This window comes from Felis catus, chromosome A2, assembly GCF_018350175.1.
Source record: "Felis catus isolate Fca126 chromosome A2, F.catus_Fca126_mat1.0, whole genome shotgun sequence".
NCBI lineage: Eukaryota > Metazoa > Chordata > Mammalia > Carnivora > Felidae > Felis > Felis catus.
In genome coordinates this window covers 5,458,527-5,479,755 of record NC_058369.1, presented here as the reverse complement: position 1 = coordinate 5,479,755, position 21,229 = coordinate 5,458,527, and the positions used below count along the sequence as shown (strand labels likewise).

General features: G+C 63.3%; 1 protein-coding gene and 1 long non-coding RNA gene across 19 annotated transcripts in view; one reads left to right on the top strand and one right to left on the bottom strand.

Annotated features, from left to right (window-relative positions):
* LOC102902512 overlaps window positions 1-21,229 on the top strand; it is a 63,990-nt gene that overhangs the window by 35,926 nt on the left and 6,835 nt on the right. The gene's annotated exons all lie outside the window — the stretch shown is intronic.
* Window positions 104-19,763, bottom strand: ADAMTS10 (ADAM metallopeptidase with thrombospondin type 1 motif 10). Of its 10 annotated transcripts, none has more exons than XM_045044866.1 (26): window positions 19,694-19,763; window positions 17,243-17,324; window positions 15,788-15,974; window positions 15,281-15,627; window positions 14,762-14,918; window positions 13,537-13,754; window positions 11,835-11,918; window positions 11,583-11,728; window positions 11,123-11,166; window positions 10,862-10,967; window positions 10,628-10,774; window positions 10,281-10,422; window positions 7,547-7,654; window positions 7,092-7,237; window positions 6,932-6,995; window positions 5,761-5,863; window positions 5,312-5,445; window positions 5,081-5,204; window positions 4,058-4,138; window positions 3,808-3,971; window positions 3,587-3,713; window positions 3,364-3,493; window positions 2,761-2,965; window positions 2,339-2,515; window positions 2,099-2,258; window positions 104-816 (listed from the first exon to the last, which is right to left on the bottom strand). In XM_045044866.1, exons 3-26 carry the CDS (start codon window positions 15,873-15,875, stop codon window positions 659-661), a joined length of 3,360 nt encoding a protein of 1,119 aa, XP_044900801.1. In that variant the 5' UTR covers window positions 15,876-15,974; window positions 17,243-17,324; window positions 19,694-19,763; the 3' UTR covers window positions 104-658. The 10 variants fall into 10 exon arrangements, with proteins under 10 accessions (XP_044900801.1, XP_044900815.1, XP_044900805.1 ...); XM_045044871.1 differs by having other exon boundaries at window positions 618-816; window positions 3,582-3,713; XM_023244418.2 differs by having other exon boundaries at window positions 618-869.

Below are 21,229 nucleotides of genomic sequence, written 5' to 3'. Positions count from 1 at the left end.
TAAAAGGCCCCTTTGGGCTGATGGGGGCCACCTGCGAGGGGCCGCGGCCGCATCCATTCGGTGGCGGGGACGGAATGTGAACAGACATATTGACGCTCGGAAGTCTACACAAGACAGAACTTTATTGATTGATGGAGGGCTTCCTGGCGAGGGGTGTGTGGGCCCCAGGGCAGGGCCTGTAGCACCATGATGGGGGCGCCTGGATGTCGGGGTCCCCCTGGGGCAGGCAGGACAGAGGTTGGGGTGGATCTTGCCAGCTCTGCCTCACCCCTGTAGCTGGTCTGGTCAGGGGGAGGGTGTCAGGGAGGCGCTGCTAATCCCCCTCCCCCATGGCAGACATAGACCCCCCCCCCTCCCCCCAGCTCAGAGCGGAGGGATAGGGCAGTGCTGGGGGCAGGACACCGGCAGACCCCCTCCCCACCCCCACTCTTCACAGTACATATTCCGGTCAAAGGGGGGGCAGTATTGGGGGCTCCCCAGGGGTGGGTGAAAAGGGCGCTAGGGCGAACAGTTGTTCCCTCCTCAAACCCACCCTGGAGGGGGTCTCGCTATGAACTGGGAGAGGGGATGAGGAGGGGCCCTGGGGGTGGCCAGCCCCTCCCCACCCCCCAGCCAGGGGCCCTGCAGGGGTTCCCAATAAATAACTTCCGGCTTCGTCTCACCCAGCTCCCGCCCCCTCGGGCTCCTTCAGGCTGGCCAGCTGCAGGCATGGTCCCCTCCAGCCGGCGCCCAGCTGTGGCTCCGGGGCCCGCGCGCCCCCTAGCGGCCCTGGCAGGTTTTGCAGCACATCTGGCGGAAGTAGGCTCTGCTGCAGAACTGAAATTTGAGCACCAGGGGGCAGTAGGCGACCTTGTTCACATCCTTGCACTCTGGAGGGGGCGGGAGAACGGGGTCGGGGTGGGGAGGGGGGAAGGGGGGAAGGGAGGGATCAGATCTCAGCGCCCCTTCCCTGAGGGGCGCGTCCGCAGCCCGCACAGGGCTTCCTGGCTTCCCTGTGCCTCAGTTTCGACCCCTCTCGGAGGGAGCTTATAACTATGAAACTCAAGGCGGGGCTTCTAAATATGTGATTAGGCTTTTGGAGGATTTTGAAAGAGTGCGCCGGGTCTGGGAGTATTCCCTTTCAGTTATCCTTTTGGTCCAACCGGGGCTGCCATCCTTCCACGTTTCCCTTTGTGACAGACTGAGGATTTTGAACTCCAGAGGAGTCACTTCTTTTCTGGGTGTTTGTGTATTTTGTGTTCACGGCAATCCGCCGTCTGATCGGGACAATGATGCGGGCTCCCACTTGGGCAGTGATGTACGGTAGGGCCTGGTGCTTAACAAAGGGCTTCGCGTGGCTTGTTTTATTCCATCTCCCTCACGCAGTCCCCCTCGCCCCCCCCCCCCCACCAAGTGAATCTAGTATTGACCCCCCTTGACAGATTAGAAAACCAAGGCACAGAGAAGGAAGCTCAATCCAGTTTGGTTCTAGTGCCCGGAGGAAGTGCTCTGTATGCTCTGTATGGAAAATACTTAGGTAGAAAAAAAAATGGACGTATTTAAAGCAGTGGTTCTCAAGGGAATGCCATTTTGCCCCCCAGAGGACATTTGGCCGAATCTGGAGACATTTCTGGTTGTCACTACAGGGAGTGGGGGAGGGGGGGCGGCGGCGGCGGGTGCAGGAGCGCTATTGGCATCCCGCAGATACAAGTCAGGAACGTTGCTGAATATCCTGCAATGCACAGGGCGCCCCCCTCGAATTATCTGGCCCCAAACATCAATCGTGCCCGAGGTTGAGAAATTCTGACTTAAAAAAAAATTAAGCAGCTAATGGGACAAGTGGAGATGAACAGGGTGAAGGCCATGGAGGTGGGCTGGGGGAATGGCCCGAGTCTGGGGGCCCAGAAAGATCAGGTGCCTAAAAAGCTAGGCACGCAGTGGCAGTTCGTACTTGTTTGCAGGGAGGGGTGGTGCAGGACGGCCTGGGGGGGGGGGGGGCAGAGAAAGGCACTTCGGTGGTTGCAGAAGCTCCGGGCCAAAGGTCAGAACCCCTACGCTCTACTGTGGCTTCCTCCGCACCGGGCCCTTCCGCCTCCCCTCGGCCTCCCGCCCCACATACCTTCGGGGCCGTCCCCGGGGGGCGCGCTGTCGCACTTGGCTTCGCACTGCTGCGTGGCGGGGGGCCGCAGGGCCTCGGCGCACTCGCGTGACGGCTGCCCCGTGTGGCTGGAGCAGCGCACCGCCCTCTGTTGCTGCCCGAGGCCGCACTGTGCGGAGCACTGCGGGGAGTCGCCGCTGAGCCTGGGCAGGCCGGGCCCCCGGGCGGCCCCCGCCCCCGCCCCCCAGGGCGCAGACCTACCTCGCCCCACTCGCCCGCCACCCAGCGAGCTGGGGGGCAGCGGCGCAAGTTGCAGCGCATGGTGGCCGGCGGCTTGGCCGCGGGCGGGCAGTGCCCGGGGGGCAGCGTGGCGCGGTGGTCTGAGCTCTTGCAAAGGACGACGCGGTGGCGGAGGCCTGGCCCGCAGCTGGGGGTGCACTGCAGTTGGAGAGGGGGTTTCGTGCTCACGGGCGCTCCAGTCCCCGCACGCACCGGGGTGGGGAGGATGGTCGTCCGGAGGGAGGCGAGGAGGGGTCCGGCTAACCTCGGGCCAATGTGGAGGGGGCGCTCTGGGCCCAGCAGGAGGGGCTCGTGACCGCGCAGCGGTGCCTCGGTGGGCACCCCGATGTGGGCCCCCCGGTCCCTACCCCCCGCTGCGCAGCTAGCGGGAAGGGGCGGCTGACCTCTGACCAGTCCAGGGCCGCCCACTCCGGCGGGCAAGCGGGGCCCTGGCAGGCCTCCAGCACTGGCGGGCGCGGCTGCGGGCACGCGCTGTCGTCCAGCGCCTTCTCCTCGGCGGCCGACACGCGGCGCTGGCACACGACGGAGCGGCTGCGCACGCCCGCATCACAGCTGCGGCTGCAGCGCGACCAGTTCCCCACCACCCAGCTGTGGGGAGGGGGCGGGTCTGAGAGAGTGCGCGGGGCGGGGCTCCCCGAGGGCGGGGTGCCGGCCTATCCCGGGGTGCCGGCCTATCCCTATCTTAGCCTATGGCTAAGATGCCATAGCCGGCATCTTAACTGGCACGGGGGCGGGGGTTCCTGCTGGTTGCAATATTATCCCGCTCTGGGGGGATCGTCGCCCTGGACCCGCGCTGCGCCTGGGGACGTGCATCACCCCGACGGACGTGATCACCTGGACCCGGCTAAGGGGCATCAGGGGTCCGACCCCACCCTGGGGAGCACTGCCACCCCCACCCCCCTCCAGTCCTGGGAGCACACGCTCCTCTGCTGCGAGGAGCACTGCGCGCCCCGCTCTTGTCGCCCTGCGCCCTGGCGGGCACTCACTCGGGTGGGCAGGGCTCTGTGTTGCAGGCGCGCTGCCTCTTGGGCAGTTTGCTGTGGGCGCTGCAGTGGTGGGGGGCCACGGCCGAGCTGTCCAGCTGATTGCGGCACTCCACGGCCTGCACCTGGCTGCCTGGGGGTGGGCGAGAGACCCGCTCAGCCCTGCCACGACCAGAAGGTCAGCCCAGGTGACCCGGGCCCGCCCCTGAGCCCACCCCGACCTCACCGCCGGCACACTGGGCGGAGCACTTGGTCCAGGGTGCATAGTGCCAGGAGTAGGGGGGCAGTGCATCCCGGGCGATGGGCGCGTTGAAACGGTAGCGGAGAGCCGCCAGCTCTGTCCGGGCCAGCACCTGAGGCGGGGGAGGGGGCCATCACGTGGAAGCCAAGCTCTAGTCCCCACAGGGAGGCTAAGGTCTTCCTGCACCTGGCTCCCACTGTCGTTACCATGACGATGAGAGACGCATTTATAGGTCCCAGGGCTTCCAGGCTCTGTGTCTGATCTGGCCCCTGTCGCAGCTGAAAGGTGGTCCCAGCCAGGGGCAGGCGGTGCGGCTGGGGGGTCCCGGGCAGCCCCTCCAGCAGCAGGGACTCCTGGTCCCCCTTCAGGGCTAGGGGGACAGCACAGGGGTCAGACCCCCAGCCACGCTGACCCCCTCCTGACCCCCCAGTCCGCGTCCCTCCACCTCCAGCTCACCCAGGTGACTGAGGGAAAGGTTCAGGTCCTGGATGAAGATGTGGACGGAGCCTTTGGGGATCCAGACGACTTCCTCATACCCTGCACGGTGGAGCTGAGAGGTCGCCCACTTGGCCCTTCCCCCACACCTGCCTACCTCCCCCGTGCCTGGCCCCTGATGACAACAGCTAACCACTGCTGCGCTAAGTGCTCACAGGGACCTTCCACGGCATCCCCGGCTCCGGGCCTGTGAAGCGGATGTGTTGTCACACCCATTTTACAGATGACGAGACTGAGAGGCTCGGAGAAGCTAGGCAACGCATCCAGGTTTGACCGCTAGGAACTGGCTGGGCTGGGGTTTGAACCCAGACTTTCCTGCCTCTCTGACCACCACAGTGGCCTGGTCCACCCCCTCCCCCTCAAGCATGCAGCAGGGCTGGCTGTAGGCACAGGGAAGGGGGCACTTTGGAGGTCCCGACACACACGGCGACACGGCGATTTTAACAGCTGGAGTTAGGTTCACAGTGGGCCCCACCACCTACGCCCCGGGCCCCTCCCTGTCCCCTGGACCCTACACTTGGGCCTCACTGTGTGTTTGCTTCCAGAAGCCCCTGCTCCCATCCCCCCACCTCCTCCCTGGGGTCTCTCCTCTTCTGCCCAAGGTTGGGAAGCATAGTCAACTTCACCACAGCCTGCAGATGTCCCTCCCCTAGTTAGCCTTTTCCTCTAGCACGGTGTCCTTCAGCCCCCTGGCTCAGACCATGGAGAGGGGTCAACCCCCCACTGCCCCAGACCCGGTGCCAGGCCCCCAGGGTGGGGGGAGGGGAAAGGGTTAGGTCGCTGACCTTCTCCTCACGTTAACTGCCAAGGCTTAGGCACCAGAGCCCAAGCTGGTCCCCGACTCTGATCTGAGGCATTGCTCTGCCCCCGGGACTTTTTGGGGTCTCCACGGGGCCCCTGGCTGCTGTGATGGGGCCGGTGCTGCCCCCCTGGCCCCCCTGCGTCGCCAAGTGGGGAGAAGGAGAGGGAGCGGAGATCTCTCACCGGCTGCAGGCGAAGCTGGGCTGAAGACCCCCTCAATGGTTTCGCAGGCACTGCCGTCACCACCACAGACCCTGCACTTGTCCTCCCTCAGGTCGGAGCCCAGGACCCGGTCGCAGCCCACGTGCTGGGGAGGGGGGTGGGGCGGGGGTGGGAGTGTCAGCGAGCCCCGCCTCCCCTGCCTCCACCCCTCCGTTCCCTTGCCCTCTCTCCACCTCTGGGAGTCCCCTCCACCTTGCACTCGCCGCTGACGCAAATGTCCACCGTGTCTGGGCGGCAGGGCGTCCCGTCCACCACGGCTGCCGCCCTCTCGGTGTAGAAGTTGAAGCCTTCGGCCAGGCACGTGAGTGAGCAGGCCTTCACGCCCCCTGGGGGGGCACAGCCCCGTCAGACCCCGAGGGCCTGACCCCCTCGCTCCCTGGGGGAGCTCCACAGGGGACTCCCCGCTTGCTCCCTGGGGGCGGCGAGGCATAGGGCAGACGCCAGACCCGACAAGGACGGGCAGGTTGGGCAGCGAGTCGGGGTTCCCTGCGTCCAGCTGAGGAACTACTGAGCCACATCCTGGGCTCTGGGGCCCCTTGGGTGAAGGGGGTGCTCTGGGCAGCCCCCCCCCCCCACCCCAATGCTGTATCCACCTGCTGCTGTCCTCCACTGCCCCACGGCCTCCTGAGGTCCTCACTCACCTCCTCGGTATGTCTTCCATGTGTAGAATTTTCCACGGAAGGGGACACTGTCAAATTCAGAGCACTGCATTTCCCTGAAGTCCTGAGAGCCTGGGGGACAGTCCTGGGGGCAAGAGAGGAGAGAGGGAGGGAGGCCAGCTGTGGGAGGGATGCAGTTAGGGCACAGGCTCAAGGCCAGAGGCCTGATGCTCAGAGCAGGGATGGGTTGGAGGGGTGAGGCTGAAGGCAGAGAGGCCAGGGAGGAGGCTGTGGAGGGCCAGGTGAGACTGGTCAGTGGCCTGGGCTAGGCCTGGAGCTGGAGGGATGGGGACGTCTAAGATGGAGCAGGTGACTCATTAGAGTGTGGGGCCAGCTGGGGATGATGGCTGGGTTTCTGGTTTCAGACCATGAGGCCTTTCCTGAGACAGCAGGCCTAGAAAGGAGCAAGGGGCACTCTTTATGAGGTGTGCGTGTGTGTGCATGTGCCCGCGTGGACTCTCTGGAGACACGAGCCCCTCCAGGTGGAACCGGGAAGGCCACCCACCCCTCACTCCAAAGCTTTCCCTGACCTCTGAGCCCTCCTCTCCCCCCACCGCCCCTGCAGTGAGTCCTGTGCTTACTGGGTGTGTACATAGAAGACTCATTTACAGCCAGGAGGCCCAACCAGGCATGGGGACCCCCCAGCATTTAACAAAGGGGCAGCAGTGGAGAAAAGGAGACAGAAGGTGTAGGCCGAGAGGCTGGGGGTACAGGGCACGGGTGATGCGGGCAAGGCAGGAGTTTTGGACCGGGGCCGAGGTACCTGGTTAGAAGGGTGTGCAAGCAGAGGACCCCAGTGTGGCCACTGGGTTTGGTGACAGGGGTGGGTTGGCTTGGGGAATTTGGGCTTTGAAGGGAGGGGGCGAGGCTCGCCATAGCTGGTGGAGGTTGTGGGGGTCAAGCAACTTCAAGGTGGGAGACTCATCTGCTGAGAAATGGAAGGAGCTAGACGCTTGCAGGGGGTGCTGGGCCGGGTGGGCGCCGGGGCCCAGGGGCAGGTGTAGGGAGGGCAGGACAGGGCGCGGCTAGCCGCCGCAGGGTCCCGAAGAGACGGCAGGTGCCCGGCTGAGGCTCGTCCGAAGCTGATTTGTGCCCCTTTTCCAAGAGTAAGAGGGGCCGCGGATACCCGGCCTGGGGTCCTGGGGAAACTCACGTCGGTGTTGCAGGAGCGGTGCCGCCGTCTCTCACCCAGGCAGTACTTGCCCCCGATCGTTGGCCTGGAAGGGGGAGGGGGACAGAGGAGATACCGGGCGGGGGGAGACAGACGGCGGGCCCGCCCCAGTCTCCCTTTCCGAAAGGTCCTAAGGTCTGACCTGGGGCTGTCGCAATGACGGCTGGAGGAGGACACGCCGCCGCCGCACGTCCGGCTGCAGTCGCCCCACGGGGTCCACGGGCCCCAAGCCCCGTCCACGCCCTCCGGCCGCGACCCGAAGGGGACGCACACTCTCTTGTAGCACCACTGAGGAGAGGAGGGGGAGGCGGAGGGGGTGAGTCCGGCTCCCGGGATCCCGGCGCTCCTTCCTGCCCCGCCCCTCCCCCCAGCCGGGGGTCTCAGCACCCCTGGGAGGGGACGGAAGGGGGAGGGGCGTCGCCTCCGCAGACGGCCACCGTCTGGAGGTGAAACTAGCTTGGGACCCAAGCGGCGGGAGACGGGGCGGGGCCTGCGGGCAGTGGGCGGGGCCAGAGCGAAGGAAAACTGGAACGGCGGCGCGGCGGGCGTGGCTCGGGGCAGGGGGCGGGGCCGGCGGGCGGCCTCGGCCGCGCTCACCCCCTTGTCGATGGTGTGCGTCTGGCACAGCGTGCCCTCGGCGGCTGGAATGCTGTTGGTGATGCATCGGTTGCTCTTGCTCAGACACCACAGCTCGCTGCAGACCTCCTGCGGGCCAAGGCGCCCGCTCAGGCTCGCCCCCCGCCCTCCTCCCTCTGGCAGCCCGCCCGCCAGGCGGCGACCCGCTCTCTGCCGCCTAGCAGTGGGGCCCCGGCGCTCCTTTGCGGGGTCTCAAGGAGCCTTCTTGAATCCTCCTGTGGGGCATGGCCTGAGACCGCCTCTCTGCCTCGTGGGCCGCACTTATCCAACGTCCGTGTGTGCCATCAACTCCCTTACGCATTATCACCCCTGTTTCACTGAGAAAACCAAGGCTCAGACAGGTAAAGTCACTTGCTAGGGATCACACAGCCCCTGAGGGGCAGCCTGGGTTCTAACCCAGACCTTTGATGGACGGGTCTGTGATCCATTCACCCTGGTGCCTCCTGAGTTTCCAGAAGGAAACTTGGGACCTGCTGATGAAGCAGCCCCTGGGAAAACAGCAATTCTGAAAACTCAGGCCTGGGAGACGGCTCAGGTCAAAGGCCTCGTTTCTGAGTTTTTCCAGCTGGTGGTCCTCCTCGTTGCCCCCACCCACACTGGGGAAGCTCCCAAAGCTTTTAATCTGTGGGAGGCTGGGGGGGGGGGGGCGCGGGCAGGGGGAAAGGCCAGGCTGGATCTGGGTGGGACGTTCCTTTACCTCCCTCACTGAAAAATCTGCCCACCTTCTTGTCTGAGTCCTGCTGGGGCTGGGCCAGTCCCAGGAAGTCACTCTGACCCTTTAGGTTAATATCCTTGGACAAACCCCAACGGGTTCAAGTGTGGCCAAATCTCTGACCCTCTAGCCTATGTCCTGCCCCACCTCCCAGGGTCTTCCCTCCCAACACCCAAGAAGTGGAGATCCTTTGGTCTCCTTTTTACTAATTATGTGTCATTTCCTCTCTGAACCGAATGCTTTCAAGTTTTGAAGGTTTGGGATTGGACCAATCACTGGCTACAGCAGGGTCCCTTGTCTGGGTCAGCCTCTGAGAGACACCTGCACACATATGAGAAGTTCAGAAGGGTTTTCTCAAATCTGCTCCCTCAAACGTCCTCCAGAGTCCCTGCCTTCTGCCCCTTCAGGGCACACATCTCAGCTAAAACCTCAGCCTGGATTTCTGGCTTCACTTGGCTTGCGTCCTCCTGGCCATTTGTAAAAAAAGATCACATGCCCCAGGGCCCCTCGGGACACCTCTTAAAGAGAGCAGGCTGTTCCAGCCCTGCTTTTCCTCCTGTCCACAAGGAGGCGCTGTGGTGCACATGCATGAGCGGGGGTAGGGGTGGGGGGGGCGCTCTGGGAGACAGCGGCTCCGCCCCCGACTTGCAGCACATGCCCCTCTTTGGGCCTCAGTTTCCTCATCTACCACAGAGGCCTCGCCTACCTAAAAGGGAGAGGCATGTGGCAGGGTAGATATGAAAGGGATTGCATAAATTCCCTGATGTTGTGTAACAAGGACCACAGCTATCTCTAGACTAGGCTCGAGGCCCAGCCCTTTACACGTTAGCCAAGTTACATGTAGTCAATACTTTCCCCCTTTGCCAGGGGCGCCGGGAAGATGATCCTTGGAAAAATAAAAGGAAGAATCAATTCAACATACAGCCAGCACCCATCCACGCTCCGTATTCTGGCACCTCCTCCCCTCCCCTACCTCCTTGTGACATTTGGAGTCACAGAGAGACCTGGATTCGAATCCTGGCTCTGACGTGTTCTCGAACGGTGACTTTGGGCAAGGCACCCTCCCTACTCCCCAGTCCCTTCATCTGTCACGTGGGATCGTCAAGAGTTTCAATGAGATGATACGTATCACACGCTTAGCACATAGCGAGTGCTCAGTAAGCGGCAGGCATTGTCATCATTGTCAGGACACCTGGGATAGGCAGATGCCCTAGGGTAGCTTCCAGATTCTTTAGAAATTCATTAAGGGTGCTGTCCTTAACAGCCAAGTTGGGGGTGGGGGTGGGCAAGAGTCACTTTACCAGCTGCCTGTTCTTGTGTTGAGTGAACATGGCCTTAGCTTGGCCATGCCAACTCTCACCTCTGGAGTCTTGAGGAAGCCAGCAGGCCTCCAGTTTGTTGGGGGCAGCTGGGAGCGGGACCCCCAGCTTGCTCGTCCATGACAGGACGGGGCTCTGGAAGTCGATCTAAACCTCACGAAGAGTGAGGGGGTTGGTCAGGAGGCTCAGGCTCGTCCAGCCAAGGGTCGGGGCCAGGCGATCGTGTGAACCAGTTGCTGGGGGGGGGGGGGATGTGGGGAGTGCAGACAGGGTGGTGTCCTTGGAAGGCTCTGTCTGGTTCTTTGCCAAGTGGGGAAGATGGTCCATCCCCAGGGAACTATTTCCACCCAGTTTGGATATCTGGTTAAAAATGGCCCAGTGAGGGGGCTTGGGGCGTTAGTTCTGCTAAAGCCACAGGTGGCCTGATATGCTGGACAGAAGGTAATGCCCAGGCTCTCCCTGGCCCCGCACCCCCCAAATCAGGGGGTCTGGAGGACCAGGAGATCCCATTCTCCACCCCAGTCATTGCTGGAGAGCATGTGACCTTCGCACACCCGTGCACCTCTTCTCCCCCAGCCCCCAAGGGGGCTCACCCCCTCCCCGGCTCTCCCGCCCCCTGCGGCCCCTCCCCTCCCAGGAAGGAAAGCAGGAAGGCTCTCTCTACCCCGTATTTACACTGACGCGATTTGACTCCATGTTGGAAGCGGCACTGTTCATCCGCGTCGTAGGCCTGGCCGGGTGCTACGGTCGGGTACACGAAGTCCTGTCTGGGGGGCCGGTTGTTCAGGCACAGCCCCAGGCCTGAGCTGCGGTGAGAGGAAAGCAAAGCAGCTGTCACGTTAGGGGGCTGCAGCCGAAGAGCTCAGGGAACCCACCCAGCTGGGGGCGCGGGACCCGGGGAGCAGCCCTGCAGGGAACGGCCCCCCCACCCCTCGGAGGCACTCTGGTTTCCAGACCCTTCCCCCGCCCCCGCGAGCCTGAGTATGGACAGGCGGGCGGGCACGTCCTCACTCCAGAAAGCTGGTGATGTAGTCACGGCTGCAGGACGACCACACGAAAGGGTTGGTCTTCATGGTGATGTGGGCGGCCATGAGCTTTGCTGGGTCCTGGCCACGGGCCCCGCAGCTGTTCCCCACGCCGTCGTGGTTCATGCCAAACCTGGGGAGAGCAGGGTCGGCTCTGCGGGCTCCCCGGGAGCCCGCCCCACAGTCCCCGTGCTCCCCCTGCCGTGTCCCCCGGCCTCACGTGTGTCCGATCTCGTGGGCGATGGTGAAGGCCGTGGCCAGGCCAATGTCCTCGTTGATACTGCAGCTCCTCTCCCGCTCGCACATCCCGCCCACGGGTGCCAGGCCTGCGCAACGGGCACGCGGGGCGGGGCTGGGCTCAGGCTGCGGTGACGGGGCCGGCCACCCTGCCGGCTGCCCTCTCCCCCCTCCCCCCACCGGGGCCGGGGTCAGCCGGGCCCCTGCCTTCACGGGCACCTGCCAGCCCAGGGGGCGTAAGTACCTAGCGTACCGCACGGTTTGTTCTTGTAGATGCAGATGTCGTGGCTGTGGAGGGAGAGCGGGGCGGTGAGGGGCTGGGCTGCCTCCCTGAGCCCTGCTGGTGCCACCATGACCATCTGGGGCGGCTCACTTCTGCCTGCCTCTCGCCCCGAGCCTCGTGCTCTGCCCCCAGCCAACCTTGGGGATGCCGGGGGTGCGCGAGTGACTGGCTGACCGCAGGAATGAGACGGCGAGTGAATGGGTGCACCTGTGCCCACCTGGCCCACTGGCCCTGCGCCTCCCCCACCCCTGCTCTCAGGCTCCCAGCAGCCCCTCCCCGCCCCTGGCGCCCCACTGGAGTGGCCGAAGCTTCCCAGCCTCTCCCGTCTCCCGGCAGGCGTGCCCCCTGCTTGGACCTGGACGGTCCCCGGGACCGCTTGCTCCCCCGGCCCACGTCCTGGAGCCCTCCCCGCCCCCCTCACCGCGTGATGAGCACCGCTGTGTCATGGTTGGCCACACCGTTCTCCGGAATGGCGTTGCCATGGCCGCTGCGGTTCACGATGGATTTCTGCCACTTACAGAAGCTGTCCAGGGACTTCCCGGCGTGGTGGGTGATCTCCAGGGTGGGCTGCAGGCAGACAGAGTGAGGTGCATGGGCGCCAGCTGCGCTGGGGGTGGGGGCAGGCAGCGCTGGTGTGCAGGGGTGGGGGTGGGGGGGCGCGGGGCCCGCGCACCTGGTCCTCCGTGAGCAGGATGAGGCGTGTCACCAGGATATTAACGATGTTTCCCAGACTCGAGTCCTGGAAAAGTTTGGCAACCTGACCTCCAAGAAACAAGAGAGACCGAGTCTTAAGAGGGGCTCAGAGCAGAAGACAAAAGGCAAGACAGTGACGGTAGCTGTCTTTTGTCACTGTGTGCCGGGCGTCAGGCTAAGCCTCCCGTCGCACGGGTAGGTACTGCGCTCCTTCCTGTTTTACAGAGGGGCAGACTGACACGCAGAGAGCTGGCAGGTGCCCCAGGTGGGATTCGGGTCTGGGTAAGCCCGCCTACACAGCACGGTTGCTTATCAGTACATTTCTTCCTGACCCACCCCCATTCAGCTCATCCCTGCCCACCCCGCAGCAGCCCTGCACATCTGGCCTCATTCCAGCGCCGTCTAAAGGTACCAATCTGAGCATCACCACAAGCAGGGGGCAGGAAGCGTTGGAGACAGTGGCCGGGGAGGGGGAGTGCCCGGGGGTGAGTGGGCCACACGGCGCAGTGATCTTGGGGCCTGGGGCATGCCTGTCCCACGTGGAAACCTCCAGAAACCCTGGCAGGTTTTAGGTAACTTTGACAGCCCAAGGGGGGGGGGGCGGCAGGGCGAGGGCAAAACGTGGCAGCATCACACACGGTGTCGGGTCAACACGCTGGGCCCTCTGTCTGCTGAACCTTCTCTCCTCCCTTTTTGCTTCAGGGAAACAACAGTGCCACGTGTCAGGCTCTTACCGCGTGCCAAATGCTCCGTCTGGCTTCTCTCCCCACCCCCGCCCCCCGCCCCCGCCTCTTACCCTCTGTGGTAGATGCCTTTATAACAGTATTTTACAAAGGCGGAAACGGAGGCTCAGGGAGATCCGGGGGCCCGACCGAGATCTGGTATGGGCAGCGGGTATATCTGAGTGTGGGTCAGTGAGGTGACCTGTACGGAGTTACAGGCAGGTGCTTGTAGGAGAGTTCGGCACGCGTACAGGTGCGGGCCCGTGTGTGTGTGCTGCTAACCTCGACAGGTATGGGCAAGCCGTGTTCTTATTTTATTTTACTTTTGAGAGAGAGGGTGCAAGTGGGTGAGGGGCAGAGAGAGAGAGAGAGAGACAGAAGAGGGGGAGAGAGAGAAGCGGGGCTCGTGTTTTACCCAAAGCGCGGCTTGAGCTCACCCATGTGGGACTCAGACTCACAAACTGTGAGACCGTGACGTGAGCCGGTCAGATGCTTAACCGACTGAGCCACCCAGGCGCCCTGTGTCCTTATTGTATAGGAGACGCTTATACAGCACCTACCGCGTGCCAAGCGCTGTTCTAAATACGTTTATCGATTCACTGCGAGCACCTTAGCCTCGTGAAGTAGGTACTATCACCAGCCCCATTTTACAGATGGGTAAACCAAGGCACAGAAGTGAAGTAACTTGTCCAAGCTAAAAAGGAGTGGAGTTGAGATTTCGGCCCCGGCCCGCAGGCTTTCGAGTCCACGCTCCCGGCCGCAGAGCTCGGCTGTTTCCCCCCCATTCCTTGCCACACGTGCGTGGGCCTCCTTTCCCACTCTGCCCCCCTCCATTCCGGTTCCCTGGCCTCAGGTCGGGGCTAGTGGGTGGAATGGCGAGACCCCTTTTCCTGCCCCCCCCCCCCCGGGGGCTGGCTCCAGGTCTCGGGGCCCCACGCCCAGGGAGGGGGAGGCACTTACAATGTTCATGATGGCCAGCACGTACTGTTCCACGTCTCGGCGCCCGTGGTAGGCCACCATCATCTTGTCAGCCACCACCAGGGTCTCCACGTAGCGCTCTCGGCTGACCGAGCGCTTCAGGCCTGGCTGGCCACGCTCTGTTTCATTCCCCAGGGGCCTGGCAGGTGGCGGCTTCAGGGTGCGCAGCCACCATGGCCGCCCCTTCCACGGTTTCTCGTCTGGATGGACAACTTCTGGTCAATCCGCTGCCTGCCCTTACTGTCCAGCCACCTGTCTGATGGCTCATCTGCCCAACAGGCCGCCAGACCCCTCATTCTTCGGCTACAGTGCGTCTGTTGCCCAGACGTCTGGTTCTACAAGGAAGGGGCTGCCCCACTGACCAACTGGCTGGTCGAACAGCTGTCCCATAACAGCCAGCACGACTGTATGACTTCCTGACAATTCTGTTGCCCAAACGTGTGTGTGTGTGTGTGTGTGTGTGTGTGTAGCCGCCTGCCTCAGCAGCGGAACTGTGTGCTTGCGGGACTTTGTGACCTTCCAACCGTGCCACGTTCTCAGCATCGCACAGCCCAACTGCCCCATGGTCTTACTGCCCAACCGGGTCCAGTGCAACTGTCTCACGGGCCGCCCGGCTGTGAAACCACCCGCTTTTCTGTTTGTACAACTGACTGCGGTTGTACGCCTGCCACAGCGTCCTGCTCCCAGACTGTCAGATGGTGTACCTCGTTTAATGTCCCCGGGCTCTGCCTTTGTCCCCACGGCAACCTGTTTTTCTAGCTGTACAATTGCCCTGGTTGATATCTGTCTCGTCCAGTTTTCTTAGCTTCCCATTCCCTGACCCTCTGATCTAGAACTGCCCTCCTGAAAGTCTGGCTGTACATCGGACCTTCTGAACGGTGTTTTTGCTGTGCAATGGCTCAAGTATCTGCAACTACCCGGCCGCTAAACTGTCTGATTGCACAGGAATCCTGGCGGTGGAGGGTTTTACACCTGAGCACCTGTCTGGCTGTCCAGCTGCCTGTGTCACTCACTGCTGGACCATCAGACTATGGCAGTGATAGATGGGCTGTTTCACCGACCTACTGTCCTGCGGTCTGGCTGTCTGCCGTTTCTCCCCGCATGTAGCTACCTGCTGACCTTCTGCAGGGAGAGACACTCCTGCCTACCTCTGCCTTAAGGCAAAGATGTGCAGCCCCTCTGCCCATCCCCAGAAAGACAGGTGTACCTCTCACTCCACAGGCTGTGTCCAGGTGGGGGTGACGCAGAGAGGAGCGCTTGTATACCACATGAGGGCCACTCTCCTCTGGGCCCTGGGTTCCTTTGGGCCCAACTTGCAGGGGCTCGATCAAGTATTCTTCTTCATCTGCCACAATGAGGCCATGCTAGGGGTTGGGGAGTGGGCAGAGGGCTTGGATCAGATTTTGCTCCCAGGACCCATGGGGCCCTATCTCTGTCTTTATGATTTCATTCCTTCTATCTTACTGGGGTTCTGTTGCTTCTTGTTTTTCAGCTTCTTGAGGTGGATGTTCAGTTTATTAATTTTCAGCTTGACCCCCAAGGCTATACATTCTCCTCTAAGTTCGGCTTTGGCTGCATCCTAAAAAAATAACTAATCCTTTTGATGAGCTCAAAATGCTTTCAAAATATCCACCGTGATCCCTTCTCTGACCTCTACATAGGAATGTTTTTCTGAACTCCCAAACCTGTGGGCATTTCTCCCTGCTTCCCAGAACCCTCCGCTCACCAGGCCCCCACAGGTGCTGATGGCCACACGGGAGCTGCCGGCCTGGCCCTGCAAGTGGCCGGCGTAGAGGCAGTGGGGCCGGGCAGCCCTCTGCCAGGCCAGGCCCTCCCGTGTCCAGTACTCCACGGAGACGTGCCCTGCTAGAAGGCGGGGGCTGCGGGTCAGGTTCAGCAGGAAGTGGGTGCTGGGTGCAGCCACCTTGTAGAAGAGGCGGGACTCTGCGGCTGGCCCTGTGCCCCGACGCTGCCTCCGGGGGGGCGGGGGCGAGAAGGCCAGCAGTGCCCCATTATGGTCCACTCGAGTGGGGAATGCGATCTCATAGCTCTCCAGACTGGACAGGAACTCATCTGTGGGCGAGGGTCAGAGGCTTGGGGTGAGCCTTGGGAATGACCCGTGTCTTGGCTGCTTGGCTACAGGGCCTTCCCCGCATTGACTGCCATCCCAGCCCCACTGACCCTTCCTCAGCTCCTTTTTCCCTCCCCACTGTCGCCCCTGGACCACCCCTACCTTGAGACCGGAAGGCATGTAGGACTTCGAATGTGAGGCCCAGCCCCAGGGTGAGGACCCAGCGGAGGATATGGCAGGCGGGAGCCATAGAGGCCACGTGTCCACATGTCTCTCTCCAGCCCCGGCTGCCGGCAGCCCCCACAGCACCGCCTCCCCTGTTCACAGCCTGGGCAGCATCACTGGGCTCCTGGGAGGGAGGAGTTGGGTCGGGGGGGCGGGTGCCTGGTCCCACTGCCCAGTGTAGCCAGTGCCAGGGCCCCTCACTCCCAGCCCCAAGGATGCCCAAGGCATCTTCTCATTCAGAAGTCCCCCTGTCCCCACCCTCCTCTTCCTCCCTGTACTATTAGGATTCACAGGGATTTCGACTTTGTGAGCATCTACGAGGTGCCAGCTATTGGCCTGAACGTTTTTGCACCATTTCACTTCATTTTCACAATAATCCTGAGGATTCCTTCCCTGGGTAAGGACTACGTATGATATGGAGGCTGTCCTTGCCCACCGTGGGGCTCGGTCTCCTGGGAGTGACCGAATGGGGAGAATTCAGATTGTGACAAGTTCTCTAGGAGAAAGAACGAGGAGGCTCAGAAGCAGGGGTGTGGAGGATGAGCAGAAACTCATCCGGTGAAGGGACAGGAGAAGGCGCCCCAGACGGAGGAACAGCAGGGGCAAAGGCCCTGAGGCAGGGAGGAGCTGGGTGTGGACCCAGGACCACAATGGCTAGCCCGGCTGGGGTGTCTGGGCAGAGTGCCTGAAGGGGAGGGTGCAGGAAGGCAGTGAGGAGAGGCTGGCGTGGGACTCGCTTGAAGGCTGTGTAGGTCAGTGGGCATTTTCAGCCCAGATTAAAGCAGACGCCAGTGCTTGGCTCCCCCTACTAATCCTGTCCGACCTCAGCCCTACCATTAGATCCCCTGCCATGGGTAGCACTTTCCACCCCACCAGCAGGGCTGGGTACTGCTACAGGTGGCCTCTGTTCCTGTGACCTCTCTTCTAACCCTGTATTTCCAGCCTGGCCCCTGGTTCTGCTCCTTCGCCTTTCAGATTCTTCTTTCTGGAAGCTCTAGGCCTGCCCGGCAGGTCTCAGTTTCTCTGGCATCGGCCCCGGGCCAGCTTGCTGCACACAGACACCACCAGGGGCCACTACCCTGTGCCAAACCCTCCTCCCCACTCCCGCCTCCACCCTCCTCCTCCTCCTCTCTGCAGTTTCCCCCTTAATCACACACTGTCTTGTTTTCTTTGCAGCCTGGCCAAGTCTGAGAGTCGGTCCCCAAACAGGGCAGTTCAGCACGCGAGGGAGGGAGCCAGGTTTATCAACAAGATGCAGACTTAGAAGGTGACATTACCCGCTTTTGCTTGTACCCCTCCAGCAATGGGGAGTTCACGCCAAGATACTCTGGGACCCTCCTGCTCCCTTCGGCTGGGCAGGTGATTACCCCTTGTTCGTTCGTTTGTTTTTACCTTTTGGGGGCTTCGGTCGATGGCGTGGTATCAGACACCTGTGCGTGAGCCTCTCTGGGCCTCAGTGCCTCTTCTTCGGTGCCTGGACAGGGAGGGGGCAGTGAGGGGGGGGGCCGCTGGGCTCGGTGGGAAGTTCAGGGGGGGCCGAGAACACTCTGCCCTTCTCCCTGACCCTGGTGAACCTCCCCTGGGAGGATGTGATCATCCTTCAGGTCCTGGTCCCCCACCAAAGCTCCCTCCTCCCTCCTGTCCCTACCTCCTCTAGCTTTCTGTCCCCTAGTCCATCCTGGAGACCCTAACCAGCTCTGATTAAATCCCTTCCTGGGTCGAGTTGCCCTGGCCTCCTCCTGTCTTAACCCCCCCACCGCCCCGCCCCCATCATGCCAAGGTGGCAGCGTTTTGATTGCAAGTGAGGCTGGAAGCCCCTTCCCCCAATCCTGTCCCTCTCCTCCTTTCCTGCACCGCCACGCCGGCTGTGGAATCTTCTCCCGCAGCGGCTCTGTGGCTCTGGTCTTGGCTGCGGTGCCTTTGAGTCTCTCCTGCTGCCCATCTCTGAAGTCCTCACCGCTGTCCTCTGGGGCTGGGCCCCTCCTCCCAAAGACCTCACAGCCTCCCTCACGCTTCTGGCTCTGCTGGGGCATGGGGGACGGTGTGGAAGGACCCATGGGTGAGGATGGGGGGTGTGGAGGGGCGGGGTCTGACGGGGAGGGCTCACAGGCGTCTGCCAGGGCAGGGCAGGGCAGGGCAGGGCAGAGCATCCGGGCCAGTGGCCCAGCCCGCAGGGTGGTGTAGGGAGGTGTGACCTGCCCGGAGCACTGGGGGTGTCAGGAACAGGTCAGTGGGTCTGGGGGAGAGAATGACGCCGGTGCCGCAGAGGTTAGGGCGTTCCAGGGCCCGTGCCTGGCTGGGGGCAGCAGCGGGGGATCTACACTGTGATGTGTGCATGACTGTGTGTGTGTGTGTGTGTGTGTAACCGTGTAAGTGGACCGTACGTACGTATGTGGCTTGGTGTGCGGTGGTGTGTGTGCCCATGTGACCCCGTGTGTGGCCGTGTGTGTACCCGTGTGCGCGCGCACGCACACGGGCGCGTGCCCAGGCCTGGCCATTCCTCCCAGCCCCTCCTTCCAGAAGGCAGGAGGGAGGCGGCCAGCGCGGGCCGGTGCCAGCGCCGGAGGAGGAAAGGCCGCGCGGAAGCGGCCGGGAGACAGCGGAGGCTCCATCCCATCCCATCCCAGCGATGCGGGATGGACCCGCCGCTCCGCACCCAGAGCTCCGGGAGCCGCGCCGGGCAGACCCGGCCGCTCCGTGGGGGCCAAGGCCGAGGCCGCCCGGGCAGAGGCCTCCTCCGGGCGCTGCACATCTGGCTGGGCGGGAGGCAGACCCTGCCGGGAGAGCAGACAAAGGCCCGCCCGCGGCCTGCGGGAGGAGGGGGCCGGCGCCCCGGCGGGTGCCCCTCACCCAGCCACTAATTAAAGGCCCTGAGCCCGAGGGGCTGGAGGCGCTCGGAGACAGACGGCTGTGGCCTCGGTGACCGACGCAAGGGAAGTGGGAGGTGCCGCTCCCACACCCAGACACAAACACACACACTGGCGAGCGACGCGCACACTCGAGGGTGGCCACACCTGCGCAGCCGGGGACCAACAACCGGACACCGCGGACCCACAAAGGACTCCCGTCCCCACACACAGCGGCGCCCTCGGAACCCGCACCCGGAGGCGAACACACAAGACACGCAGCCACACGCTCCCCGGACCTACGGGCACACTCACGCACACGCTCATTCACACACGCGAGACAGCCCGGAGACGAACGCACACTCGGGCCTACGCACACCTACACGTACACACTCGTTCACGCACTCACGCCAGACAAGGGACGAACTCACAGAGTCCCACAGAACGACATTCACCCCAAGTGCACTCCCATCCGGGCACTTACACACTTGTTACACTCAGACACACCCGGAGACGGCACGGAGACACGCGCACACTCACTGGACGTTTACATCCACAGCGGACATGAAACTACGTGCACACAACGGCTTACACACACACCTATGCACACGCACAACACCCCTTACGATGGCTCACACGCAGACTCAAACACACCCAGACACTCCGAGGCATTTTCATGCAGACACGCGCATGCACACTCACCGCATTCACACATACGTGGATGCCCACACACACACACACACACACACACACACACACACACACACCCAGACGGTCGCCCGCACGACCTCGGGGTCGCACACACTTTGGGACGCCGCACGCCGACACAAGCCCCGAGGCTGGACGGTCCAACCGGCCCGGGCCCGCAGCCGTCCCCGCCCGACGCGGACGCGCAAGGTCACCCCCCCTCCCCCGCCGCCGCGCCCCGGCCCCCTCCCCCCGGGCGCCCGCCGGGGCCCGCGGAGCCCGCTCCCCGCCGCGCCGCCCGCGCCTTTACCTGCGGCCGCCCGCCCGCCCGGGCCTCCGTCCGCCGTCTCCGCCGCCGTCTCGCCGCCCTGCGCAGGAAGGGAGGGAGCGAGCGCGGCGGCGTGGCCGGGGGAGGGGGCGCGGGGAAGGCACTTCCTGAGCCGCCTGCCAGGGTTATAAAAAACCCCCAAACCGCGCGAGGCCAGAACCCCGCCCGCCGCCGCCGCCGCCCGGCCTGGGCCGCGGGCTGGACCCGAGCCAGGGACCCGGGAGCTCGGGCGGCCCCGCCCGGACCGGCCCCGCCTTGGGGGCTGGAGGGGGGGGAGGCCGGGGTGGGAAACGGCGGGCGGGGAGAGGGGCTGCGGTGGGGGCGGGGAGAGTAAGGTGGCAGGTGGGGGAGGGGAGAGAGGCGGGGTGGGGGAGGGGAGGGAGGAAGAATTGGGTAGGGGTAAGGGGAAAAGGAGAGAGAGGAGGAGGGGTGGGGGGAGGGGAGATTGAATGGAAAGAGGCGGGAGGAGGTGGGGGATGGAGGAGGAGGCACCGTCGCGTGGGGGGTACGGGGGAAGGCGTGGGGAGCCGAGGGGAGGGGGGAGCCGGGTGGAGGGGTGGGGGAGGGGAGAGCCCACTCCGTCGCCGGCACCGCCAGCATCGACAACAGCTGTTATTTATTGAGGGCTAGTCCTGCTCAAACAAGCATTTATTGGGCACCACCCGTGTGCCAGGCACGGTGCCCGGGGCGGCTGGATAAATGTCAGCCCGCCCCTGCCCTCCTGGAGCTCCCCTCTGGGGGCTTGACCTGCCCTGGGCCTGGCTGGTTCCATTTCGCAGAAGAAAAAACTGAGGTCAGAGATGGGGAGGGTGAAAGTTTGATGGGAGCAGGGCCCCAGTGAGTTGCTTTCACCCCTGGGTGAGTTCTCCATCGATGTGGAGCTAGCACATGAATGGGGCTGACCTGCACAGTCAGGGCAGGAGTGAAAATGCACACCGAGGTGTGGCCGGTTGCCCCAGAGGCCTTTGGGTGCCTGGCCAGGGGTTAGTGCTGCGGGGGGGGGGGGGCAGGGCAGTGACCCCCAACCTCTCAGTTCCAAGGCATTTTCCAGGCCTGACCCCAGGGAACTAGGCAGACCCTGGCCTGGCCTGGCCTGGCCTTGCCTTGCCCTTGGCCCTCTCTGAGTCTTGGTTTCCTGATCCCCACCGGGTGGCTAATGGCAACCTTACAGGCGGCTGGGAGAGGGATTCATTCAACAGCGAACATTTGTTTCTTTTGTCCTGAATTTGGGATGTGAGGTCAGGGCTCCTGCATACAGCAGGTACTCCATAAATACCAGACTCTTCCTGGAGCTCCTATGAGATTGGAGATCTCCGCTGGCTCCACCTCTGCCCCATTCTCACCCCTGGCCAGACCAGAGGGACAGGCCACCCTTGGGTTGGCTACCCACTCCCCCAGCCGAGGAACCAGTCCCAGTAAGCCAGCTTGGGTCTCGGTCTTCAGTCCCCTGCACTACCGGAGGACCCCCCCCCCCGGAGCCCACCCTGAGCTGCCTTCCATTTCCCTCTTTGTCCATCA

Coding starts and splice junctions, on each gene's coding strand:
- ADAMTS10 (XM_045044866.1), bottom strand. CDS start 15,875: ATGGCTCCCGCCTGCCATATCCTCCGCTGGGTCCTCACCCTGGGGCTG. Junction 7,238..7,546: donor CGCACACCATCGACAAGGGG/GTGAGCGCGGCC, acceptor TCCTCTCCTCAG/TGGTGCTACAAGAGAGTGTG. Junction 3,494..3,586: donor CTCCGCCCAGTGTGCCGGCG/GTGAGGTCGGGG, acceptor GCCCACCCCCAG/GCAGCCAGGTGCAGGCCGTG.